Raw genomic sequence first — 27,974 nt, forward strand, 5'->3', positions numbered from 1 at the left:
GGTATTACTGCCGGTTGAATAATGAGGTAATTTTTTTTGCAAAACCCTTGTTTACATTGTTGAATGATGTCGTCATAATTGTCTTTTGTTTGACAACTGCCGTCACATGATTGACGCGCGACTACCACATGTCAGACAGGACAGGACACGTAATAAATTTTCCGACTTGGTTTATAGTTCCGACACCACCGCTGTTGCAAAGTTTATTTATGACCACCAGGAGTGATATTCGATGCCCGTAAAACTGTCAGCGACGGAGCCGGTTCTCTTATTTTTCAAGGCATATGGTAAGTATACTTGAATTTCACAAGCTGGCACCCTACTATTTCTTTGCCGAAGGTGTGAACTTATGTTTTATTTCCAGTAGTTATAAGTGTTTCGAAGTCAAATATTGCCCGAGTTGTTTTGACTTCGTCTGCCGGAACGGGTGAGTATCAGTTATGCAGCAAGTATCGGTCCTGAATAACCTAACCTGCATCAGGCGTTATAGGTTAGGGATAACGAACGCGCAATAGCCATCTTAAATGCTAACTATTAGTGCTCAGCAAGAATTTCTATAGTTCTTCGTCGAAGTTCTAAACCAAACAAAATCTGTTGTAGATTTCATTGAATTATGCAAAGCAAGTAGGATGATATGATTGGCAATCAAGGTTGCTTTTAAAAGGAAATACTTAAAAGGCGAGCAAGCAAAAAATACCGTTTTATGTCAGCAAAGACGGTCGTCATAATTTGGTTAAAATCGCCATTAACTCTTGTTCATGGCGTGATAAGTGCAGTGTTTTCGTAACCATCACAACTCAGCATGTAATCAGCTTAAAAATAAGCAAATGAATAATGGAAAAGAAAAGTAATTTTTAAAACATCCGGCTTCTAAAGTGCTGTCCAATAATAGCTCACTTCCTTCAACATATTTTGTGGCGTCCACTTAAATAGGATTAAGAACCTTTTCCCACGTTGGACAAGTCATGGATTTCCCTCATGTTTTTAAACAAGAGTAAAAATGTAAGGTCAACCAGTGTCAGCTTGTAACTTATAGGATGAGTTAAAAATTTAAGTTGTCCTTTAGGTAGAATTATTGTTTCAGCAGGTTGCTAAAGCAACTGCTTATATAGTTTTGGACCATAGCAGACTAGAAAACGTAATTGAGAGATATAAGAACACGTAGCTATGGCGTGCAAGACGACACGTCGTCAAAATATCACGATTTGCGTGTCAATGACAGAATGACGGCCGCTTAAAAGAAACATATAAATGAGTTATTTTTGCAGCTTCTTTGGCAAAGAGATAATGCCACGCCTTGAAGATAAGCCGCATATAGTAACAACTATCCTCAGCGCGATGTGGATCAGTTTGCTGCCCCTTGGCAGACCCCTTCAGGTCAATACAAGTTAAAATAGCGCAATACGATAGCGCCCCGAGCGGAATTTAAACCATGACCGGGAATTCCTTGCGCAGTTCATCCAAAGTGCATCGCTAAATGCCTGGGGTCGGCAACGCGATCGTCGAAACTATTTTAGATTTAGAGAAAAGTGCTGACTTCATTGTTGTCAGTCTATAAATTAGGCAGCAGGCGGACGAGTCTAACCATAAGTTTCACGCGAGGTTCCCGTCATTATTACTTAGTTGAGCGGAAAAGTGAGCAAAATTTTGCTTAAAATAAAGAGTTGCTCGTATTAAGTTGTAAAAAGGATATTTTAATTTTTTGCGTTTAATTTCTAGCAGTTTACACAACATTTTTAAATGGATTTTTTGTCGAAAGAAAACAGTAAATCTTCATAAAAAAGCAACATTAAAAATGATTATTACCTGCCTTGTTGGAAAGAGCATTTGATAGTTTTAAAAAACTTTAAAAGTTTTTGACTGAAAATTTTTTAGTTATCGTTTTTGATTTGTAAAAAATTTAGTTTTCAAATTCTTCTTTCTTCTGTCGTAAACACCAGATGCAATTTAAAAATTGACTGACTTCCATACAGTTGTCTTAGATTTGACTACGTGCACAAATCCTATGTCTCTCAGTTTAAATAGAAATCTCTTTAAGCTTCTTATTTTTGTTCTGCCTGTACAATGCGATTACGACAACGTTAGATCTACGCCCCAAATACTGTATATAGGCTTACACATAAAATTAGCAGGGAATAAGATAAACGTCTTTTTTTGTCATTGCAGTGAATTTTGTGCTGTTTGCATCATACTGTTGCCATTCTTACGTCAAGATTCTCTTGTGCTGGTTAACAAATTGTTGGTCATTTGAAATCATATCATATGGTACTTTGTCATGGCCGTTGGAGAAGCAAATGCACTGTTTTGCAAGAAAACTGAAACAATTGCGCATATTTTCAAGATGTTATTGCAGTGCAACTTGGTAAGTGGTTTCATCGTATTCTTGTACAGTATATCACATTACAATCTGAAATGATATATATGGAACGGCAGTAAGCCATAAAATGTACATTATCAGCACCACGTATGCAGTATCATTCAGTTCATTTTATAGTTAAAGTACTTTTTGCAATAGTTCTAGTAGCTAGCTCACTTCTAACTGTTTACTCCAATATCGTTACCAGCCGTGGCCATTTTGTTTATTTGGCTCTCGCTTTGCTTTCGCATTGATGTCGCTGGTCAAAAGACACACCTACAGCTGGACGCAACCAACCTGTAGCTTGGTGATTGATTGCTTGGTTTTCTGTGGCCAAATTTTTATTTTAGTAGTTTCAGAATACTAAAAACATAAACGGAACTTTTTCCGAATTTTGAAATGCTTTAGAAAATTTGGCGTTTTTAACGTGTTGGCATAATATGGTAAACTTAGAGGAAATGTATTTGTACTTGGTTAACTTATCCAGACTGAATTGACCACAAATATAATGAGTTAATAACAAAAGATTTTAGAGATTCTTAAGTTACAAACCATCCGAATATTTCCCGAATATTAATATTTAAATGAAGTGTGCTGTCGTTTCAGCTAATGAGGTTATAGACCTAACTGAAAACTAGGCCTATCTAAACTCTCTAATCATTTGAGAGATTACTGAACCCGGTTAGCGTCTATGACAGGCTTTTTATCTCCTGTCGCTTTCCATGATGTACTTTGCTGGTACTTGACAGTCATTTTAGCGACAAAAGCCTGGTTCGTGTTCACAGACGTTTGAAACAAGCCCGCGCTTCATGGCAGACAGTGATAAATGTGTTTGCACAGGGTCACTCTTCACTCCTGCCAGTCAAACTGCGTGTATTAAGGTGACTGTGGATAATAGTGAAACAAATTAAATAGGTTTGTACAGTATTGTAAAGCGGCACTTTTTGAAGGGCTTTGTTGGCCGTTCTGTTTGATTATACTGAATCACAACAATGGCTTGTAAGAACGTTTTCCGACTACGGTATTTCTTCAGATCAAGGCGTATTTGTCTGAGTTTCTTCATCACGATTGTAAATCGTACTTGACCTAGGCCAGGCACTGAAAAAGTGGTATTGTGAAGTGGCTTTTTACCGCACCTTTCTGTAGTGCCAATGTGGCCATATTACTTACTTAGACACTCAAAAGCTGTCAATCAACACCACAGCCACTCAAATGTGTGAATCATTTTTCTGATTTGCTAGTCCATTAACTCGAGCAGAATTTTTAGTGGGTCTCGTTTAGCCAACTACGTGATTTGACGTCTTTGCGAATTACGTCGTCGAACATTGTCGCCTGCAAAGCATTCTTTGCGTATATTGACCACACACGCATTTCTATGTTGAAATAAAGCTAACAATGCATGAACTTGGACGTGAACTGTTTGCCAAATATTAAAGTATGATAGACGTCAGTTTATAAATATGCCATGATTTCATCTTATTCGGATGAGATGATGCTTTAATTTAGCAGTGTGTAGATATGCGTCGTGATTTGATCGAATTAATATAACAGTGGTTAAGCAAAGCGCCTCTTGCCTTTTAAGGTTATAAAGCTATGGCTTAATGGACATGCGTACAAAGTATCTGCTGTAGCATTTTGAACATTAATGGTCAACTGAAGGCCATCCTTGTAACGTATACTATTACATTTTTAGCCTGTATTTCAGTGATTATATTAGCTGAGTTCCGTGTTCTTGGCGGTAAATAGACCTCTTCATGACAGAGTGTTCTCCTTTTGAAACACCCGGTAGCGTTTTGAGGGCTTAATGAGGTGTGGAAGTTGGATGGCAATTAGCAATCCAACACAAACCTTACCCGACTGTGTTGGTGTTTCTGATTTCCTGACTAATTTCGTTTCCATCGCAGAAGACGGTATGCAAACCCTTTGAAGATTTAACCTGTCGCGTCCCACACCCATACATCGGGGTTGTTGGGTGTACTGGTAGGATTTCATTAAATCTATCTTATCTCGCTAAAATGTTTCCCAACGATGTGGCTTGTGGATGGCGCCATTCTGCAGCTGGCAATTTGAGATGTCACAAGTACGTCAACGTTTGCAGCCGTTTTATTTAGTTACGATTAGGCTGTGCTTTCTAAGCAGGTTTTGCAGAGTTTTAACCTTTGACCTGCTGCTGATCGTCAAGTAGACAGCTATCATATTTTTGAGCTTAAGCATAGTATTGATAAATTATTTCATAGTTCCAATCGGCAAAACTCGCCTTTATGTGGCTTAGTAGGGCCGCCCCATCTATCATCACAAGCTGGCGGGGTCACGTGTGTTGTGTCAGATGCACTCAGCAGCGGGCCACCTCAAAAACACGTGAACTTCCAACGAACTCGGTTCTTTTAACGCGGGCGCCTTACGTCGAGCTGGGTTTACTCAATGTTTCTTATACAAGATGGTTCTAAGGCATTCAAGACCTTCCTGACATGTCAAAACGAGATGATTGATGATCTCTGGTGCTGAGAATAGAAGATGCGCCTGGATTAACCCCACCACGGCTATGTTGTGTCGTTTTAAGAAGGTCTCATATCTTTACGCTTCGCTTATTTTCCATTTGGACATAAAGGGTGGGTCGCGATTTAGAAGAGCGGGAAAGCGGATTTGAAATGAACTTTAAAATATTTGTTATTTCAACTCTTTGTTGCTGCTTTTCTGATATGCGTCATCGTGTGATTTCCTTTAGAAATTTCAAATATAAGAGCTTAATGTTCGCGACAGCGGCTGGTAGCTTTTGCCGTCCCGTAATGGAGGAAAATGCGATTTAAAAAAAAACCGATTAAAAATAATCCAAAAAAAATCTTTTTAATTGTCTTATATGTAATGCCTCGATATCCGTGGGATTTCGCAATTTCTTTTTTCTAAATTTTTAGGGTAAACCAATTAAACATGGCTGGAAGAATGCGCCATGCAGTTTATATTTTGGAAATGTTTGACGATAGACATCCCTGCATTCTTTTCAAAACGCAATTTTCGCGACCACGAAAGGGACCCGCCATTGTGCGTTGTTGTCGTTTTGGAGATTTTGTTGCATTCTTGCCGCGAAGAATTTTGCCAAATTACCCTAATGGAGTTTCGTCAGGGGTGGTCGCTAGATACAGTTACCAGCTGTTGCAACAAACTCTCGCCGCGTGTCTTTGTTTGGGCTAATTACTGCCTTTATTAAGAGTGTGAATATTTCCTGGTACCGTGAAGCATATTTTTCGTAACACCTGATCTGAGAATGGTTTTCTTATCTCTTCGAAGTGCCGACCACACCTAGCTACAACTAAATCTTTCTTCGCAACAAAAAGAGCATCTTCTTATTGAACCTCTATGGACATGTTACTGTTCTGTCTGTACGGAGCTCGTGCAATTTTTCTATGTGGTTAAATCAGAAACGATGTTTAACCCAATTATTCAGAAATGGCATTTTGATATAGTCAGAAATTATTCCATGATATACCATCCACGTGTAGTTTTGCTTTCGGTAATTATCTAGTTAATAGTTTGTGCTAGTTACCGTAAAATCTGTTTGATATTCAACCAAAATTAAAACAAAATATATACCCTTTAGGAATATTTGCTCATGTTGGACATTTCGAAAAAAGCCTATATAGTGTGGCATCACGTGACAGTCAGAATTTTATCTATAGTGGTTCCTATCCCTTATATTGCAATTTACAAATCAAGTGCGTAGATGAAGGGCAATTTTTCCACTTTTTAAGGTTTGTTATGACTGTACATCGAGTTTGTCTTTTCAGTCTTATACTTAATTTGGCAGCAAAAATTTTTACACACAGTTGCTTATCCGCCATCAACGGCAAAACTGCAGTGATTTCAAACCCGAAGTTTAGAAGCTACTTTTGCTTTCAAAGCCTTGCGTACGTGCGAAATACCATAAACGAGCAAACTGATTCATTGCAGATTCAAGGTATTGCCAGGCACGTGACACTGACAGTTCCTATATTAATTAGGTTTGTTAGCCATAGTCTGCCTGGTTGGTAGATTTCGACGGAGATTAATGCATTAGCATTGCAAACTTTTATCTGCAGCCCGCAACACAATACGTGATGAGGTTACGATTTCGTATTAATGCTTTTGGATATGTTGTTCATGCAGTGTATAGCATCAGCAATTCACTTTCCTTTTGAGTTAAATAATACGTCACTGTAGAATGTTTGAAAATTCGAATCGAAAGCATTTTGATCGCAATTTTTTCAGGTCATGCAACATTAGTGGTTCTTAGATGTCACAAATAAGCTTGTATTGCGCCAAAACGGAGTCCTTCCGAAGGTTGTCACCCTACGTGCGATGAATTTGTCAAGTGCATGTTACAGGTCAGGCAATCACAAACTTTCCAAAACGTTTTGTCTGTATTAGACGGTATGCGTTGGTTAAGTGGCGACACCGCATGACTTTGTTGCTGCTTTGCACTGAACAGCCTATTAACCTGATAATTGCACTGATTGCTCGACTTCTGGCTGTAGTAGGCTAATTTACATTCGGAAATAACGTGGACTTCCTCGGACGTGAAGTTGATCTTGCATCGTTATTGCTTTTTAGAACTTCCCAACGTAGACATTCGATGTGATTATTGTTATACTTACAATAGGTTCACACATACTGTAGATCGTTCTGATATGCTTAAGAATGCGACCAAACCTTTGTGTAGTGCGAAAGCGTGGATTACTGTTGAATTCGGTGTATTTTAAGGGGATTTCCTTGAAAAAGGCAAAAGTTCACCGTCATTGCTATGAGCAAACCTAACCATGCCATCGATATTAGGCCTGCTCTGGCAAAGTTAACACCTCAGCGGGTTTGCCACCCATGTCTTAAACCATTGATAAAACTAATAATACAACTCTACAAGTTCCGATAACAATACCGAGCTCCAACCCTTTGCCTATAACAAATCAATCGAATTAAGATTTAACGCATGAGAAACAGATTGGGGCGTTTGATAACGTGGCGTCTAGTTATCTCGATAGGTAAGAAGGACCCCACAAAGACCGATTTATATCAATCAACTTTTAAATTTTCCGTACTTTGCCTTTACAGTGATGGTATGAACATATCTTAGCTCTCACGTTTGTGCTATAGTGACGTTAGTCGGTTCACGTTTTGTTGTACAATGATAAAGTGTGCTGCCACTTTTCCACATGAACACGCAGCGTATTCCGAAATTGTGTTAGGTTCAAACGGTTCAGTTTTAAAGCCACCTCCGGTAACGCCAGTAAATCATACTCATAGTAGGAGGTGAAGGTTGCTACATTTGCTGTAATGACTATAATGTCGACCATGTGTAATAAAACGAGGGGTGACAGAGAAAATGAAAGCAAAATTTAATATTTACATGGCCGTTTAAATTAGATGCTTATATGGGAAAAGAATGTTTTCATGCTGTTAGCAGAAGCGTTGACGACAACCGCAAAAGGCCAGGAACGTTATCTGAGCGAAATATAGTTTAATCACGATTTTACTGTAAAGTTCTTTATAAGTTTATGAATCTTTCAGTCAGTTAGCTTATGATTTTTAGCTTAAGTAACTTGTAGAATACTCGTCTACACAACTGCAAACAAAGTTATCAATTCACATTGTTCATTGCGAAGAAAAACGTGACCAGGTCGCGTGTTTTTTTCAAGAAAGTACCGGCTTGAAAAGAAGTTCCCGAAACAGTAGATCTGACATTTTCAGCTGACTTGTTGGCTCGATAACTGCTAAGGGATAACCAGAAGTGAATGACAGGTCAAATTTCAGTCCAGTCAAATGAACACGAGCTTCAGGCTCTTTTGAAAGCTTATTTCGGCAAATGCATGTACCGTTGACCCCGTTTGCTTGACGATTAAGCCGACGCAGCAGCTTCAGTTTGTAGGGTTAACACGCGGTTAAACTTTCTAAGTTTCTTTCAACTATAGCAGAATTTTTAACTGTGAAGAGGTTCAGAAAAAAAGCAAAAATGAAGATTTTCTGTCAAGGATATATCCAGCGTACATGAAGTGTATTTCAACTAAATGTGAACGGTGAATGGATTGGAGGTCTAGGCCTGGGATAGTCCAGGGTCCCATGATCGCCCGAAAGCGACGTCAACATAAATTGTAAAAGTTCCATTGGAGTTAACAAGGGTGTAGTCGGGGTAAAAGTTTACCGAGGCAAATATTTCAAGTACATCCCCAGTTACTTATGCTCTTAAATGCAGTTAACCGCTAAAAATGTTTTATGCCAGAATTCTAGAAAATTCGCGGAGGCAGGTGCCTCAATGTAGTTACAGCCTAAGTTAAAGCTAATGTTTGCGCTCGAAATGTGTAGAATTTTTTGTTGGTACTACTCGTGAAATCTGTTTACAACAAATAGCTTGGGTGCAAAGGGTTTAGAAAAGTGATATTCTTAAATCAACCCAGAATGTATTGCACCGCTTGTTTACAGAGCCTACTAAGGGCCAACAATAACCTTTGTCTGACTTCCATGATGGTGGTCGTATAGTCATATAGTGCAACTTACTAAGGCAAGGTTAGCATATTTTAAATGTTGCGAAAAGTATCACCAGTTGTGGTGAAACCCGATGCCCACAGTTAAAACGTCATCGAAAAAGGTTTACCCTGGTGGGTCATAGGCGTACACGTATTTCCTTTATGGTGTTATAACCGGACTCTTTCAGGCTAATAGGCGAACTTATTGAAACGCTGAACGTGTGTGTATTATTGCCGTAATATAGTCGGGTTACAAGACTAATTTGGATACAGTTCGAACCCGTTGCCGTTAACTTTACAAGAACTCACCGGACGTCTTGAAACCACCAGGTACAGTATGTTTGTGTCGTAGCTTTAAAAAGTTGCGGTTTGATGACAGAGGTTTCCATTAACCTTGTTTTACACTTACCCAATCTTTTATGCGTTGGAAGATTTAAAAGTAATTTGGACTAAGTGTAGAGTGACATTTCCAAAAAAGACATTTTCGAATCTAAACGAAAATCACTGTTTCCTGTTTGATTTTATTCATTCACATTTTCGATCATATTACGTAATGGTATCCCGTTGCGTTATATTTCCGACGACCTTTCAACCGAAACCACTTTCAACAAAGTAGCTTTGCCGAAAATTTTACAATATTCGGACAAAAGCCCGACGTGGTTAAAAAAATGTCAAATTTGGAAAAGAATTCAATTGAAAGCGAAATATAGCAAAACGGTCAAAGTCAACTTTTAACAGGAATCTTTTCCAAACAAACTTACTGTAACCATGTACATAAACATAGGCTGGCTTCAGGATACCTTTACTAAAGGCGAAGCTCTCAATTAGCTTCGGGTTAATTGCACCATAAGGTATACGCAGCCAAGCCTTGCAAGGAAGAGACGCCGTGTATTGAACATGTGTTGGGTATTTACATGTGATGACAGCCGAATATGTTGGTGTATTGCCAAATGATTAACATCTAATTGCGGGCCGTGTTCTGTTGTGCTGGATACGTTCTTGTACATTTGCAAGGTCATCATTCCCGAAAAGCAAGTTCTCCTTTTACCTCGTACAATTAGCCGCAAAAAGTACATTGTTCGGATTTTTTTTACCATTCGGTTAAGCTTGCGTCAGGAATAATTAAAAAACTTAATTCGCGCAAATACCTGTAGGTAGGTCCACTCATGTAAATGAGGCGATTGACACCAGATCTGCGGGTTGTACGATTTTGTGGAAATGTTTATAGTGCTGAGGTCAGCAAATCATTGATGGCATGCGTGACGGTGATTCCCCTACGTTTCAAGTGATGAACTTTCTGTTGCTGAACAACCGGCTTCTAAATGGACGGTGATTGGTCCCCTTCAAATCTTTTTGCAGTTGTTAGTTAGAAGCATTTTGGCTGTGCTTGCTTTAGAGACATTTCGTTTGCAATATCATTGAAACGAAGGGCCTAGTTGGATTTCACTGATGAGTTGTGCCGTTGGAAATATTGAGGAGAAATTATATTTAAAGTTTGGAGCAACTTTTGGTAGTAAGTTCTATCCTAATCGATAAATTCAGTTTAGATAACTATCAAAATTAATGAATTGAATTTGGAACGTTTGCCGATGAAAAAGTTGTTGTGTTGTGTGAAAGTGCGGCCTGGTAAGGCGCAAAGATGCAAAGTAGTTACAATTAACGTAATGAAACCACAAAAATAATCCAACCATAGTTTCGGTTTTTATTTTCTAAAGCTTATTTCTATGCGTGTAACATTACGTAAGTCTTTTTATCGTTCGATATTTCTTGGGGTGATTGCAGTTTTGTTGATAGAAAAGCTTCAGTTTCAAACACATCAGCTCAATTCCTTTCTACACATTTATGCTCTGGGCTGTATTATCAGTTAAATTATATCGGTGCAAACAACATTTACGAGCTGGCTGTCAATAACAATAGCTTGCGTAGCTTTTTTCACGCATAGCATGTAGTTGAGACCGTCCAAGTTATTTCATTCCGAAGGTTTGACACAATGCAGAGCACGACTTGAGTATGGCTTTCATTTCCGCTACTCGCGAGCGTCACCGCGTGTCGGTTTAATCAGTAAGTCATTCTGGTCTCGTATTCCCTGCGGATTTCATGAACTCTCGTCACGACATAGGGTTCAAACAGAGGTTATTGCGTGGTGCTTGTGTTGGAGAATGTTTTGCCCTTTTACGCCCATTTAATTAGTGGGCTGACTTTGCTACGGCACGCAGCATGAATTGGCAAAAAAATTCGCAGAATTTTGATATCCACCCTCCCTATTTTAGTTATTTTCAGGCCTTTATAATTTGATGATGTGAGTGTATTGTTTGGTACGATGGTTGTGCCCTTTTAAGTGGATATTTTGCGCATTTGAATGACAAGATTACGAAAAACTTAAATTTGGAAAGTTATCAACGGAAAGTCTTGTGTGACGGCGAGGTTTTTTGCTGTAAGCTTCATCGCCAATATTTTCTGAAATTTTATATTTGATAAACACTTCTATTGTTTTAAGTCACACCTAATTCATCCAATTTTGCTTTATCCACATTTTTGTCAACCTACTAAAACCGATATAGTTTGTATTTTTTCATTATTTTCAAGTTTTTCATTGATTACTTACAATATGTGGTATAAATAGGGAAATCTATGTTTTGAAAAACACAAATTAAAACGTCATTTCAGCTTAAGTAACGATCGAAAACAATTTCGTTAATACGAAAGGGGGACTTTCTCCAGATAAATTGGACTATCCGTGTTTTTTTAGGTCATCACTTACGAAGTGACCGAGGTTTGAACCTTAATTTCTATATGACGTCACACTATCAGGGCGTACCGAGGCGCCTAAATTTGTAACGGAACCTCATTTAAAAATGATAATCTCCGTTGACATGACGGTTAATTATAGTCATATATTCACTTCTCCAAGGAAAGTCATTTTTACTGGAAAATTAATAGGCTATCAACCCATTATGTGCTTTACGTTGAGGTCATTGGAAAAATTTATCCGTTTTACGCTATACAATAAGTTAATTGTAAATTGATTAGCATGAAACCGTGAGGGGAACATGGACAAAATGGGTACACGGTGAAACATGTAATGTTGGAATAAATTCAAACCTTTACCAATTTCAAATCATTATCAACATATATGCCGCTTTATTTTTACGGCATTTGGTCTTATAATTCTTCGTTGAGTTTGTTGAAACTTTGATATTTCGGTGTTTGCCGGTATGATGTCACTAGTTGGCACGACAACAAGTTCAAGCGTAGTGTTTAAACATCCGGCCGCTCAAGATTTCTTACATTTGGTTCTTTCTTTCTAACATAATAGCCCGAGTTCATCAGGAGGTTATTTTTAATAACATGTCAAAGGAATGTATGATCGAACAGCACATATGGGTTTGCGTGGTGTAGCGTTCATGTTCTTCCCATTTTGTTCATGTTTGCTGTAAATTTTCTTCGATTGTGATCGAATAAACGCCACACCTGCTACGAATATAGAAAAAAATCAGTAATTTAAAATTGTTAATTGAGCAAAAATAGCAGGTTCAAATATAAGTCAATGTGAATAAAAATAAGTTATTATACAGTAATTTTAGTAAGGTTGTATTGATCTATTAAAAAAAAACAATTTTAGCTTTTTTCATATAGTTTGTAGAATTTTATTCTGGTTAAATAGCTTTATTTAACAGCATATAGTAAGTAAATTACAAATCTCTTGCAAAAATGTTTTTTTCAGTAACTGCCTAACTTGTAGAGAGTTGAAACAGGTTTGTTGTGCCAAATTTATTGATATTGATATTTAATGATAAAATTAGTGACGTTACCTTGATAAAGATCAAGGGCTCATAACACAAACAGAGAATCCTCATGAAGGAGATACAGAACGCATAGAAACAATTTTCTCCTTCATGATATAAGACATTTTACATAAAATAGCTTGTTTATAGATATATCTGTAATGAAGCTAAGGTTTTGAAAACAAGTGTAACTTACAGCCTACGCCCTACAGGTATAGTAATATTGGTACTCAGTCATATGTATAAGTGCGGCTGTTGCGATGTGTCTGATGTAGACAAAAATTTTCGAATGTCATGCTTTCTTTTTCTATAAAAACATATTTTTCAAAAAACAATATTTCAAAAACATTACTAATGGAAGAATTGCTTTACGAAAACAGGAAATTCGGGGGCATGTCTAGGACACAGAATAATTCTTTTTTCGTGAGCAAAAACACACTCATGCTTTCAACAAGAATTGCTGTGTTAGCAAATCCTTGTACGTCTCTTAAAAAGCTTTAAATCCACTTAATGTAATGTAAACGAAGCGACACTTGTGATATCAAGTAACATTTGATACAGTTTACAAAGAGCAAATATAAGCAACCAAAGCGCCGGAAGTGAATCTAGAATGATATGGTTTTAAACATTTATTATGCGCTGGTATATGCTATTTAATGCATGAAATATCGTTTGCGGATTATAAAATTCAGTCAAACACAGTTCCACACCGCGATTTTGCAAATGACACGCGTGAACTGATTATGGTTATGCAAGCGACTCTGTGTTCTTATGAGTACTTTAGATATAAGTGATGTTGCCGGCGCATTTTTTAGCTGTATGGCACGAATTCCGATATTAGATTACTGAGAAGCACATGTCTTTTCAATGGTTTAAGACGCGACGTTCACAAGGTCAGCCATATTTACAAAACAGAGTGGAACAGGTCCTTTGCTTTTTCCTGATTCAATGTCAAGATACACGCTGTTACATGCAGGTCGCTTTTGTTTCAATTGAAAGGTTTGCTGACGCGCATATCTTTCATTACTTTAGCTACAGCTGTTGTTTTAAAATACTTCTCATTAACCATCTCACTGCCAGTTTTTTTGTTAGTTTTTCTTGACTTTTGTATTTGCTTCTGTCGTTGTGGCGCCAAAAGTGGCTCAATCCAGTAAACAGGACGTGTTTGGAGTTGTTGTCGTGCGCGCATATTTTCGGTACGATCGCCACACGCTGTCCTTCGTTAATATTTAAAAGCCCAGGTTCACAAAAAGGTCACTCTCCATGTGCCTAACTTCAGCTTAAAAAAATGAACTTTGATTCTTCTGGAATGACGTTAGCGGTGTGGACTTAACAGATATCCGATGACGTTTTGAGTATTTTGAAATACGACGCAATCAAAATACCTTTTATCATGTTCGAATCAGTTATAAATTTAACCTGCGCAAATCAAGATGACGGTGTTCATATAGGAGGGTGGCAAGTGTCACAAAACCTAACAATTCGACGTCGGATTAGTCACGCGTTGCCAGTAAATATCGACAAATGGTGTTTTGCTTTTACGTAAGCGTTGAAATTCCCGAAATTACGACAACAACAATTCTAATCGTTTGTCCTTAACTTGAACTCAAAAACTACGCAAGTGCTATAAGTTTCGACGTTTTTCGCCACGTCTCGAAAATTGCTGGTCGTAAGTTTTTGCTTGGAACAAACTACGTAATATTTATCAAATCTTAAAAAATATACACTGCATACAATTGCACGTAGGTTTCTGTTACGGGTTAATGTCTAACTTAATAGACATGGACAACTAATTTTTACACAGACGACGATTTCAACAGCAAACAAGTTTTATTAAAACAAACATACAAGCGGGATGAACAAGCGTCTCGGGATTGGCCTCTGTAGTTAATTGTTTCATCGCATATTTCGAAAAGTTTGTGCGATAAACATGGCACACAGCTTCAAGTGGCGCATGTGATATGGTGATTTGTAATTTGTGGCCAGAAATATAGGAGAATCTCTGGATACATTCCATTGGTTCTGTACCGACGAGAACTGTTCAGGCATTCCAGTACAGACAGTTGCACGCATGTTCACCCTGTATCTTACAACATATTATCACGCCGTTGGAATAATCTGTTGCCAACAATCCAAACAACATACGGTATTTTACGGGCTGCACTTTAGGCCTAGGTTACTTTGCAACTTAAACATCTATATTGTTGTCAGAGCTTGTTTGCCTCTTTTACGATTAGCAAACAACCGTAACACGTACCGTTGGACCTTATAGCAAGCACCTAAACAGCAAGAATATGGCCTCCCTCATACCACCCCGGGTCAAGAAAAGTTCACATACTTGCCATGGGGCCAATGCAAGGGCAAAATTGTCGTCACTATTATCAAACATTAGACGTTTATAGTTTGGTTTAGGCGACCTTTACAAGACTGTTAGGGTTCACGGCCAGGTGACTGCCCGTAAAATGTTTTGAGAATTCATGAGAGCAGCGATAAAACGGAGTTGACAGCTTGCTTGTGTGCTGGTAAGCAAATATGCTTGGCACTCGTAAGCTGGGGCCCTTCCTTGCAGTCGTAAATACTGTCAGTGGGTCTAAACTGCTTAGATAAAGAAAAGTATTGCTTCCAGCTGTCCTTTCGATGAACCTAACTTGAAAACCAACCTTTTAACCCCTTTGTGAATGCTGATGAAGTTTTTATAAGAGAAATTTTATCGTAGTTTAGTCTTGTTGGACCGTGGCACGCGCGCTACTTTTTCAAGTGCCGAAAGGATTAACTCGGGTCATTTATGACGTCAGAAAACATTGTCAATGGTGATCGTGAATTTTTCTGCTATGATTTTCATCTCAGCGTTCAGTCTGCTTTATGACGCCCGTCCAAGGTAAAAAGAGATACCTTGAATTGTTTGAAGTAAATCTTGAAATATACTTCAGTCTAATTCACCCAGAAACCTGTACCAACAAAAATAAATCGCTGTATCCACACTGCCGAAACCCTGCTTTCTTGACCTTTCCGTTTAATTAGAAATTAACCGTTGTCTGCAAAATCTAGATTAAATTTCTTTGTTTTTGTAGGTCTTGCGTTTTTAATCAACAAATGGAAAAAAGGTTTGATTCAGAGGTACATTTCATGACGATCACAAAAGACAAAAATTAACCTGTGACATGTTTTATATTTTTTCACATATGATTTATAGCATAACGCTGCTGACATGTAGGAGCATTCGTAGCGTCAGGTAATCAATAACAGTGTAACCAACCTGGTGAACTCAGTTTACGGCCTTCTGTCTAAACAACAACGGGCTAAAAAGACCGTTATCCATGCTATTGAGCTATCCAGCTGCGATTGGCACTTCCGTCGAGGCCTCTCGTTTTTGGTTTTAATCTGGCCAAAGATACGCCAACGAGATTACGGTTTACCGTTTATTTTTTGAGCATGACAGCGACATCTGAAGCTTGTTCAGTGGCGTGTCGCGGATAATAATGACGGATATCGGATGCTGTTTCATCCTACTGAGGTCAGACCCGGGGTGAATGAGTAGAAGACGCGTTAAAATAAGGGTGACCTCGGCTAACACCGCTTGTCCGTACTCACTGTAGAGTCACTTTATTTTTTGATGCCTTCTCTTGGGACCAAACAGCAAATTTGAGTGTGTATTAACATCTTTAACCTCTAGTTACCTCTGGAAAGTTGAAAATCACAAAGATGTAAATTTTATTATTTAGGTCTGTATATATTTTAGTTGGGTTTGAACAATTTTTTGTGAAGCTTCGCCAAGCCACTGAAGTTTTTAAAAGTATTCTATCAAATTAAAATCACATTAACCCGCAAATGAACCGGCGGGAGTAATGGCGTATGTCGAAAAGGAAAGGCAGCTCTTTCATTTGCTCCAATGTTCGGGGTCATTTTCGAGTGAGATAATGATAAAACGTCGTTTGGCACCAGGTGCGCAACATTTACGAGGTAAACTGTAGCACATTAAATTTTCATATGCAACCCCATTGATTCCAAGGGCCATTTGTGCCCTAGTGAACTGTTGGGCTATCAAACAATAAAAATAACTGACGAATTACACTGCCATTGTGCTAAATCGGACCAAACGCTTTTGCTCATTTGCCGAACCCAAACCATGCTGCAAGTGCTGGGGTGTGCTTATTTATCCAGCTGCCATTAACCATTTAAGCGGGTCCTTAATATGATGTTGCGGTAACTCTAACACGTCACTAAGGTCCTTAGATGCCACGGTCGAATTCCAGTCATTAGTTCCAAACAAAATCACGCCTCTTTTCAGTATTCACATAGTTTTAACCACAGGAATGGATTGTTTGGTTGCAAGCCTGCCTGTGTGTTGTAATGCAATAGCAGACATAAATGATTAATCAATATTGGCTAGCAATGTGTACGCAGACAGCTTAAAGTTGTTTAGGTTCAACTGTTAACTTTAAAATGCAGAAGTATTGGTGTACACGATCAATTTTGAAGGAGTTGATAAAAATAGCTTTGGAGTAAGAAACGTCACTGAAAAGTAATCGCAAAAATATGCGATTACCGGATACACCATGCTTGGATGGGTTCAATCAATTTTGTTGTGGTCTAACTGAATTATAAAGTTCATTTTACTGTGCGCGCCCGCAATGGCCACATTATCCTGTTAAAAATAACAAGGTTAAAAAGTATTTTACCACAAGCGTACCGTAAGCGCTTTCGTTTTTCCTAAATGCTTGCATTGCTGTTAACATGCGAACAAAATATCAAAGTTTTGAATGGTCGTTTGGGTAAAAACATGCGTATAAATTTTTACAATTTCACTTTGCAAACCATTTTACCACTACTTATGACTTTCAAAATTTCTGTTATTGTTGACTTATCTTTTCTCCGGCAGTAGCCTTATCTCCTTGGGAAATGTTTGCAAATTTTTATCGCACCTGTTCGCCCCCAAATCTATGGTCTGGCCAGGTTCACGCAGAGGTCATGTGAAGGACAGCGACCAGGCGAGCAATCGCTCCAATAAATGATTGGTTAAGCGAAACAATTATCGTTAACAAGCGAGTTAAATAAAAAAAGCCTCCAGCTTGTTTTCTCCGAGGCATGCGGTATAACGCGTGTGCGCTTTGCGCTTTTTTTCTTTCCCGGCAACGAACGCGCTGTCATTTAAAAAATAAAAAAATAAACGGGGCGCTGACGTGATTATAAAAAACCGATGCTAGATTTCCAGTCATTCATTCTATGCTAGTAGTGGTTAAAGGGGAGTACTGTCAATAGTAAACGTTGTTGTCTGTTTCTATCCGTCATAAAGGGCGAAAGAAATATAACGAGCTTTCCATTATAAGCAAATATATCGACGTCTTGTTTGGGAAAAGGAAAGTTTTCCAAGAGGTTGCTAATCGGTTGTTCTGTTTGCTATCATCAACTTCAACCTTCTGGCTCGGAGTCCAGTTAAGGTCTTGTTTTTGCCGCATAAACCCACGGGTGTTTTGAATTGGCAATTATTGCGAGCAGACCTGTACTCAGTGTTAATCTTAGATCACCTGCTCTGGTGAAAATTATCCCTCTGAACCGGCAAAGCGAGCCAAATGTCACTGTCTATTGAAATTGATCTTCAAAACGAAGTTCCAACGCTGCTGAGATACGCCTACGTCGAAGCAAGAAACGATTCTACAAACCGTCAAGTATCTTCTTTTTTGTGGAATCGCTACCTACAAATGGCTACGGTATGTAAAAAGAAATCTTTCAATCCGCGCCTTTCTCGTCTATTAATCTTCCGCGCCTGATCTCATAAATTGCTTTTTGTGTGTTGCTGTTGTACGCGCAGGAGCTCTTGGCTCATTTTGCGGCTCAGCCTAACCACAAGTACCTTCAATTCTCATTGATATCTTCGTAAAGTAAATACGCTGCGGCGCGTTGCACAGATTGTATGCAGCCTGGGAAGTCAGTGGATTCGTCAATTTATTGACACCTGAAGCGGTACTAGATGTATAGTCTTGCTATCATGAGCGCATTTTATGTATGTTGCAGACCAGCTTTTAAAAAGTTCATCGACTTTTGAGAGATTATGTATTGTTCAGGAATTTACTGCTGTCCTAAATGAACGTTACCATGTTTTCGCTAGTATTTAGTTTATCATCTAATGGAATTTGTTTTCCTATTAACCTATAGCTTAAGTTCATGTAACTGAGATTGTTTCATTTAGGGAATGCACAAAGCATTACCACTTCCAGCAGTTAGTTCAATCGACCTTTTGTGTAAGCTAACGCTATTTAGTTAAAACGTGAGACGAAGTATTTCTTCAGACCACGACCTCGTGCGAGTTTGTGATTGCATTGTTCTGTGGGTTAGTTACAAGTTATTTTGGATGATTCGTGTCGTTTGCTCAGCAAACAGCCCCTTCATGTGTGACATATCTGATAAAAAGCCTGGCGAACTTTTAACCTAGGCTTGTATTTACCTACATATCTTTTGATAACTATGACCTTCGCAAAGGTAAATGCCGGTATATTTAGCAGTCTTTTGCGGCCGCTTTACATTTTCTCAAACATGTAATCGTTGCGCAATTGGTCATTAATGTCGTTCTTATTGATTGGAATGCCGCTATTTTTGTTTGCAGAGTCAAAACGAGACCGACGACTTGAAATCTACTTTTCTAGGATATTCTTATCCTCACACGCCGTTTTCAAGAGTCGTGCGTGCACCGTCTGTACCCGCTGTCTTATCCGGCGCAGAAGCTCATCTGGAATCGGTCGATATAGCCCAGAATTTCAATGATCCTGAACTATTGGACAAATCCTTTCTGAATGGACCGACAAATTCAACCATATTGCTTCAAGAACATTCATTCCTGATGTCAACATTTTTGTTGGCGGTCACCCTAGCATTGATCCTATTGCTACTCTGGTATCCACTGCGTTACTGGTGGCGTTGCTACAATCTGAGATCAGCAGACGATCCGTCATCGCCACTATCTCATCTCCCGCTACCACCCGGTAGCTTTGGCCTCCCAATCATCGGAGAAACGGTGTCGTGGATTACGCAGGTATCTATGTTTACTTGTTGCTTTAACAATACGTCACTTTTTACATACATTAGGTAATAACAGTGATTTATTATTAATATGGCATACGTGGTTGATTTTTGTCGTGTATATTTTTTTGTTTGTTGAAAAATAAGCTATCAAGCTTATTTACGCCGCCAGTGTAACCTGCCTAAGATCTTCGTGTAAACTTTTGCGGTATTTATAACCAGGATTATCCATAAATATCTTCTTCTCATAAACCTTTAACACGAGGTCATATCTAAAAATATTGCCGCGGCGGGAATTTTAGCACGCCAAGAAAGTTATCATAAGCTATGTAAATTAACACGCGGTTTTTTTCATAATCGCACATGTCATATATCATAAGCGTGTTATATTTCATGCAATCACTGCTTTTGATCGCGGCATTTTCCTCAATGACTTGTGCTTAATCTCGTTTATTATGAAAAAGATAAACATGGAAGTAGGTTATAAGCGACTGTAAATCAACTCCCGAGTTATCGATTTGCATAATCGCGGGTTAACTATTAATTCGAATAGCAATTGAAATTTTAAAGTATTGTAAAGTACTCTTAAGGGGAAACGAATGGAATTTTAAGCACCGTTGCCGAATTCAATAGATGTCCGATGCACTTTTGGTTTAATCTCGACCCTTTAACCTTCCAAAATTTAATCTGTTCATGTCGTAATTGCTGATCCCTGCTTAATGGAAGGCATTGCCCTCGCTTAGGGCACAAAAGCGGGAGAAAATCGTTTGCAATTTTTGTCACGACCTTGCGGCCCAATAATAGCCTCGGACGTAATTGATTGAAAGTCCGCAACTTAATACTTCGAGAAGCTGCCACAGAGACATGAGCCCGTAAATATGAACTTTGTTTAATTATAGCCTTGTCGCTCTTATGAATCCGGACAAGCCTGTCGGTGATTTTCCTGCGCTTTTAAGTCGAATTTTTCGGCCAATTCCATCATTACAATCGAGATTTCGTCGAAAACCGGGTTCGCTAGAAGGTCGGCGGCCGAGGATTACACAGAGGATCGTTTAAGCGGCCGCGTTATCGTCTTTCTTGGAATGGAAAGACGCTCTTTTTTGACTTGGTTTAATAAGTCGCTTTTATCGCAAACTCGGTGCCGCTCACCCTGAAATGCTTAATACCTACGACGAACACAACAACATGCGGATTATTGTCGTGTTTTTCTGGTTTGTGCTGCTTTATTTGTGATGTCTTTAATAATCACCATACACAGCTGTTTAGCCAAGTCATTGAACTGTTGCAAATACGTTGTTTTTTGCCCATGACCATGTTTTGGAGGAGATTATTTTTGGATTAAAGTTGTTTATTTTTTTTGAAGAAATTTTGACTTGTTTTCGGACAGGTTAAATTCTCGAATCTTTTAACGAAGGTTTTATTTATGTCTTGGTGTTTTATACGTTGTTCGCGAGAAGACGTTATAATTATATTTCGATTAAATTACTCGTTGTAGAAGGAAAGAAGGTCTCGGTATTGTCACAAGAGCTACACCCAAACATATAATTTCCAAACTCAAAATTTCAAGAGCTCTCTTAGTCGCTTGATATCAAAATGTAAACTTCTTGTGTGATAAGTAAGACAATTTCGAGCGCTTTGCAAATAACAAATGGAAGCCTAGGACAAACTGTCACACCGATGGTCTGTAACCTTTGTCACCTGGCTGTCCTTTGCGCGAACCCGTGCGCTTATTTACTCTACGAGGGTTGCAAGAAGATTAAGCGAGGGCTATTTCCGTTTCCCTTTGTTTTCATGCGCTCCTCTAGTCTATACTTATTGTATAGCACTCTGCTATTTACCGGTGCGTGACGTATCACCAATGCCGCTTGATCACCGTCCACTCAACAGCCAGCTAGCCCTATTAGCAAAACAAGTTGCATTTTGCGACTCCCAATACCTCCTAGCTACCCTTCGTAATCGCCCTCTAGCGTTCGTTTTGTGATTATGATGTCATCGTGACAAAGCGCCTCGTCGCTAATACAAATTTGCATTTCGTAATGAGCAGTTAACCGGTCTACATAATGCTTTATCGTCAATAAAAAAAACCGTTTTCTTCCGAGAACGCTTGCGTAAGTAATATCCGACGGTAATCTCTGATTTCGTGAGAATATGTTTTTGGCGATATTTGTCGTGAGGTCACGATGCGAATTGTTCTGTGAGAAAGCTTGAAATCAACGTCGTTTTTCATAGAAACCCTCGCCTTTTTTTTGGGGAAAAGAATATGTTCGTTGATGGTAGCCATTTTGTATTTTCTTCCTTTAAAATCGTCAAAGCTCGACTCGTGTTTCGCGTAACTTAACCGTTTTTCACCTCCTTATTTTCATTGTTACAAACGATTAAGAAAGGTTGTGACTTTATTTGACCTTCCGATGACTTGTCCAAAGGATTTAATTTCTCGTTAAGGGGCGGCCTAAAAGAGTCAGCTCGGAGTCAAAAGTTTTACGAGCGCCAGTTCTGTGGATGTGATAATCGCTTATTGTGAGGGAAAAGCCAATGCAACAATCCTGGAGCATTGTACTGCAAAAGAGCTTTGGCGGCGTATTAAGGGCAACGGTCTTTTACGATTGCTATGGGTAGTTGTTTCTCATGATTGAACAAACAATTTTAAAAAACAAAAGAACGCTTTCAGTAAGCCGACACCTGAATCGCAACCGTTTGACCCCGGGTTATAAGAACGCAATTGGCAGTGGACAGGTTAAAAGTCACAAATCAAGCATACTTTTGTAATTTATACATCTTGAATAACGGTTTGCTAAAATACTGTGGTATAGACGTATATAGTGATCTTCAGTTATGGTATTTATTCATTCATGATTTACATTGTATCTTTTTTGACTTTGTTTCCTTTTCTTGCAGGGCCCTAAGTTTAATTCAAACCGGCGAAAAAAGTACGGAAATGTTTTCAAAACCAGCGCAATCACTCTGCCAATGGTTAAGGTGACCGGGCACGAGTACGTTAAAAAAGTAAGAAAATAATCATAGAAGCCATAGAACTATACTTTGTAAAACAATCATTGTTTTAGAAATATTTTCAACTCCATAACAGTGTAAAACGAGCTTAAATTTTCGACCGAAAATAGAATACTTTGCATCACTTAATTACCGTTGTCTTATTTTAGGTCTTGATGGGCGAACACGAAGAAGTGACCACTGTATGGCCAAAGGTGGTACAACGAGTGCTTGGAGCAAACGGCATCGTCAACACAGTTGGTCCATCCCACAAGCATAAGCGTAGAATGGCGTCAAAGGCATTCACTGCAAAGGCGCTGAATAGCTACCTGCCACGACTAAGGATAAACGCCGAAAAAAACGTAAGGGCACGTTTAAAAGTCACTGTTTAAACATTTTAAAGTCGATTTTTGGTGAATCTAACACTCGCCCGATTCACATCAAATAAGCCGCGCGGTCCTCGCGATTTCTTGCGGGCTTGTATAAGAAACGTCGTTTGAGATACAAGTTTTCTTTGATATATTACAATAAACTGCTTATCATCGGAGACCTTATGCGTAACGCGGTGGTTTACGCATCGTTTAGAAGAACTCGTGTTGGAATTATTTGCTTTTTTATATGCGCAATCTCATTTCGGAACTTAGATCATGCGTTTAAGCACTCAGTATGATTTGTGGAAATCTTTCACGTCGAACATACATGCATACGTCATTTTATTGTGACGTATTAGTGATCAAAGAGATTAGTCAAGAATTGTTGCGAAGTACGTCGTAATTTTGATTTGAAGATAAGGCCATGTTATTCATGCGTATAATGTACCTGGCTTGATAGAAACCAACTCAAGCTATTTGAGACGATCTATAAAAAGATCGTGTCTTATGCTAACCCGATTACTGCATGAAATCAAACTCTTTGTATATTTATAGTTCAAAAAAACTTCTGTGATGGTATTGCCGATAATTAATTAGGTTATTTTGGTATACTTAGTGTTTTCTTGTAACCGTTATAAAGAAACCTATAGACGTATAGCGTTCACTCCAAAAATTTGTTTTGTTTTATCCCTTTTTTGCGAGCCCCTCATAAGTAAAACATTGCCTCAAAAATTACTAAATTCCAATGCATCATTAAAATTTACATTTTTCAAAACATTTATTTTATAGATAAAAGCAATGTTAGATGAAGAACGACCCCGTGCCTACGACCGGATGTTGAAGTTGACCTTTGAATTTGGAATTTCCGCTCTGTTGGGCTTCGATCTAAACTCGAAGGAAATTAAAACATCTTACAATACTTTTCATGACTTAGTCAGCAACATCTTTAGCATGCCGTACAGAATACCCGGATTTGGCTTTGACAAGGTCAGTAGCCATGCTTTCTTGAGCACCGTTTTAAATGTGGTTATGAATTACAGTCTTAACACACGGATCAAAATGTTAGTTCTTCTGGTAACGTTTAAGACTTGGCATTTGACTCGGGTCCATGTACATGTTGTCTTTGATTTTGCCGCAATCGTTGGAGAAAGTTCTCGAAAAAACCCGAATGCCACCGTCGCGTCACGAGGTTTCCACGAAAGAGGCAATCAATCATAAAATGATCCAATTTAAATCTTCGATCGAATTGTCTTGACCCATTTGCTCGTGTCAGATAATTCAAGCATATTTGTGCTACATCCACGCTGGAGCCTGTTGTATGCTCAAAATGCATACAACGGGCTCCCCAGCAGATTGGCTCACGTGAAGTCACTTGATTGTCGCTGAGAAATTTCCTGATGCGCCATGCATATGTAATTAGAGGCAATGTCAATCGCAATCTCAGATATACTTCGACCATTTCTGCCTAAAGCGAAAATTAGATTGATAAGTTTTTGTCTTGTTTCATGGTCAGTTAATTGCAAGCTTATGTTGCTTGTTAAAGCGAGGCTATGCGAAGTTTTTACACAACTTCAAACAGTTCAGCTTTCAGTCGGTTTCCCACTACATTTAATTTTAACGTCTCTGTGGTTTGCAATCGTTATTCACCTTAGATTTACACCAATGTATACGCAGGCCATGAATGCCAGAACCGAGCTATTGGACAAGTTGCAAGATCAAATCCGAAAGAAGAAGGAGATTGTCATGGAGCAGCTGCGCAACGGGGAAGATGTCAACTACGAAGAGGAGCCGGGTGCTCTCGACATTATCCTACACGAGGTTCTTCAAAGAAGTGCGAGGTAAACGTTGGTCAAAATTTTAATCTTCTTTGTTGGACGGTGAGAATCGTATCATGTTTCTTTCTAATACATCACGCTTTAACCGCTTATCCTGCCATGTAGGAAGCACGAGTGTTTAAACTCGCAATCTCTTAATAACAACTACGAAGGCGAAGTTAAGGAGAATCTCACCGCGGATCCACCTGAAGAGCCAATTAGCGATCTGGCATTGACAGAAATGGGAGTCGAACTCATGTTCGCCGGATACTACACATCCGCTAGCGCTCTCACATCGTGCATCCTAGAACTTTCTCGGAATCCCAAAGTTTTCAAAAAACTGGAGAACGAACTACTGAAAAGCGGTATTCTGTCCGGAGAGGATTCCATTGATGAAAATGAAGATGCTCGTCCGGAATTCAACCTCCAGGCGATCCAAAAACTCACCTATATGGAACAAGTGCTGAAGGAGGCGATGCGTTTGAGACCGCCGGTATTAGGGGGATACAGGAAAGCGAAAAGAACCTTTCAAATTGGGGTAAGTTGCCTTAACTTTCATCTCTCGGCCATGTCATTACCTAAATGGCAGTTTCAACTTAAAATATGTGGCGTCAAGCTGTCGGAAATGTAGCTTTTGCAATTTCATCAGTTTGTTGGCTTAAATAATGTTGCCATTCCACCTGCTCGCCAACCATCATTAGCACCTAATACTTTCATGTGCCTTATGTAAGCTTTGGTGGCATTAAGACTTAAATTTATGAGATTGGTCGTGTACTTAGTTAAAAGTGACCTCACTTGAAGGATGTCGTTTATTTATACTTTGCGATAAGAAGATATTCCATCCAGCGCACAGATAAATTAGCGGGCTCGAGTCGTGTTCAAAAAAATCTTTTCACGTGAGCGCAATCTTTTTTCTCACGGTACAACGCGCCTATTTAACCTTTGTAATACCAGCTCTTAGACCTGTACTTAACGAAGGGACTTTTTAAGCGGTTTTGAGTTAATGTGATTCTTCATGCCGATCAAGCGGGAACCTTGCCGACATGTTTTAACGTTTATGTGCTGACAGCTTTGCACGCGGCTTGAAGTCCTTATGCTTGTGTCAAATATTGACCGAGAGGAAACAAATATTTTCATCAAGGTTCCCTAATCTGCGACGGAGCCTTTTTTGTTTTTTTACCTTAATCTTAGCCATCGATTGCCTCTTACGGAAGTGTACTGGCGTCTTATTGCACACAAGCCGGACGTTTAGAAGCCATGTGGATCGGGTCCTTTTTAAAGGCCAATAGGACAGCGCGACCTGAACCAATAACAGTGACCTGTACGAACGAATTAACCTGTCAGACGTTTGGCTCGCCTCTACTTCCAAAGTAGTTTTCGAACTTTATAAAGCTTTCCGTTCCACGTTGAAATGCCCCTGGTTTATGTGAAGTTGCGCTATTGTAGGGATAAAAGTTTACAGGCAGCATTTTTGTCGACCGAAGTCCATTTCACGTTTTCTTGCATCACCAGTCCACCCATTTGAGGCTGGCTTAAGCAAATTGTTGGCAGCAGTTATCTGCGCGAATTATCGCCACCACGACATTTTCGACAGCTTGTTATGCCGTAATATTATTTCATCAAAAGGTTAATAACCGAACTTTTAAACATGAACTCCATAAATACGCTGAGAGTAGTTTAACTGCTGCTTCTGACCTGTGTGATTGTTACCAACCTGTTTATTAGCCAGTCAAGTGCACTATTAACGCTGTTTTTGTCACATTTTTAGCCTTACAGAGTTCCTAAAGGTTGGTACGTCATATACAACATTCGCGACACTCACGAGTTCGAATTTGAAAATATGGACACTTTTGATCCAGATAGATTTGCGCCAGGACGAGATCTGGGTGATAATTATAGGTAATTTTGGATTGCCATTATTCTCTATGTTTTGGTTACTCATGTAGTAGATGAAATTTCTCTAATTATGTCTATCTCTCGTCTTAATACTTGCGGACTCAACACTTTTGCGTCATCTAGCGCTGATAGTTTTAGTCGGATTAATTTCGTAATTTATTATCTTGCTTAGATTTTTAACATTACATCCGACTTTTAAAACCATAATGTGTTGTTACTTAAATACAAACTTTTTTAAAGGTTTATCCCGTTTGGTGGTGGGCCAAGAACGTGTGTTGGCCGTACGTACGCTCGTCTCATAATCAAACTCGCCCTTATCGAGATGTTTCGCCACTTCCGCAAGTGGGAGCTGACGAGCGACAAATTACCTCGAATGAAAGCAATTCCCACGCTTCACCCTGTAGACGGACTTCCGCTCAAACTTTTCCCACGCGAGCGCATTGGAGTTGTAAACACCACGTGATGGCGTTAAAGGACCATATTACTGCATCCTTTGCACGGACAATATGGAACGCTCCACGCAAAGCGACAAAGGCTGGCCTGGTATCGAAGTCAAAATGTGTGAACTGGCGAAAGTGGACGCTATGTGATTTGTAAAAACACTTTTTACAGGGAGCCCTTACAAGTATTTAACGTTTACACACTTTTACCATAAGCCTCATGACTTAATGCTTTTGTTGCTTTGAAGCAGTCAGCGAACGCTCTGCGCGCCTTGCGTAAATCTGCCGCCAGCTTGTTTTCGACTTTAACTTTGCTACGTTCTAATGATAATGTCTTTCGCAAATTCTGTAACATTATTTGGAAATTCTGTTAATTTTGTCTTCTTCACGCTGTGTGGTTTAAATTCGTTTGCCTAACAATTTCTCAATCACAGCGTTATGTGATACTACGCGCTTTTGAAGATGTCATATTGGTGTGAGAAGGTGCAGTTTTTTCGTCGTTTTTGTAACTTTTGGATGACATAAAATTTGATTCGTAATCACATCTACTTACCAAAACTTCTTTTTTTAATCACAAATTTACTCTTGTTCGCGTTGTGTAGTTGAAATTTGTTAACATAAGCGTGAAATGTTTATAATAGATTGTTGCTTACCATGATAATGCAAATAAATTAAATGCTATTATTCACGCGTTTTCGCACTTATCGTCCTAAACGATCCATTGTCAATGGTTCCGCTATTTCTCCTGTTGTATACGTTACTCGGATACAATCAATATAAATAAAATCCGTTCGCAAATATTTATGATTTGGTGTGTTTTGG

At 38.9% G+C, this 27,974-nt stretch overlaps 1 protein-coding gene across 7 annotated transcripts; it reads left to right on the plus strand.

Moving 5' to 3' along the window:
* Positions 1–8: 8 nt before the first annotated feature.
* On the plus strand, positions 9–27,956 carry LOC143459378 (cytochrome P450 26B1-like). 7 transcript variants are annotated; one of them, XM_076956510.1, is made up of 11 exons: positions 9–26; positions 178–287; positions 2,167–2,362; positions 19,231–19,656; positions 22,539–22,646; positions 22,802–22,993; positions 23,792–23,989; positions 24,677–24,840; positions 24,943–25,354; positions 26,585–26,715; positions 26,953–27,956. In XM_076956510.1, the coding sequence occupies exons 3-11, from the start codon at positions 2,276–2,278 to the stop codon at positions 27,173–27,175; spliced, it is 1,941 nt and encodes a 646-aa protein (XP_076812625.1). In that variant the 5' UTR covers positions 9–26; positions 178–287; positions 2,167–2,275; the 3' UTR covers positions 27,176–27,956. The 7 variants fall into 7 exon arrangements, with proteins under 7 accessions (XP_076812625.1, XP_076812626.1, XP_076812627.1 ...); XM_076956511.1 differs by lacking the exons at positions 9–26; positions 178–287 and adding an exon at positions 1,357–1,377; XM_076956512.1 differs by lacking the exons at positions 9–26; positions 178–287; positions 2,167–2,362 and adding an exon at positions 4,036–4,436.
* The last annotated feature ends 18 nt before the right edge of the window (positions 27,957–27,974 follow it).

Source organism: Clavelina lepadiformis, chromosome 5, assembly GCF_947623445.1.
Source record: "Clavelina lepadiformis chromosome 5, kaClaLepa1.1, whole genome shotgun sequence".
Classification (NCBI taxonomy): domain Eukaryota; kingdom Metazoa; phylum Chordata; class Ascidiacea; order Aplousobranchia; family Clavelinidae; genus Clavelina; species Clavelina lepadiformis.

What these genes read in the sequence shown, in the direction of transcription:
- LOC143459378 (XM_076956508.1), top strand. Translation starts at nt 18,200, where the DNA reads ATGTCACTGTCTATTGAAATTGATCTTCAAAACGAAGTTCCAACGCTG. An exon ending in GGATAAACGCCGAAAAAAAC is followed by an intron (nt 22,994 to 23,791) that starts GTAAGGGCACGT and finishes TTTATTTTATAG; the next exon opens with ATAAAAGCAATGTTAGATGA. An exon ending in AAAGAACCTTTCAAATTGGG is followed by an intron (nt 25,355 to 26,584) that starts GTAAGTTGCCTT and finishes TCACATTTTTAG; the next exon opens with CCTTACAGAGTTCCTAAAGG.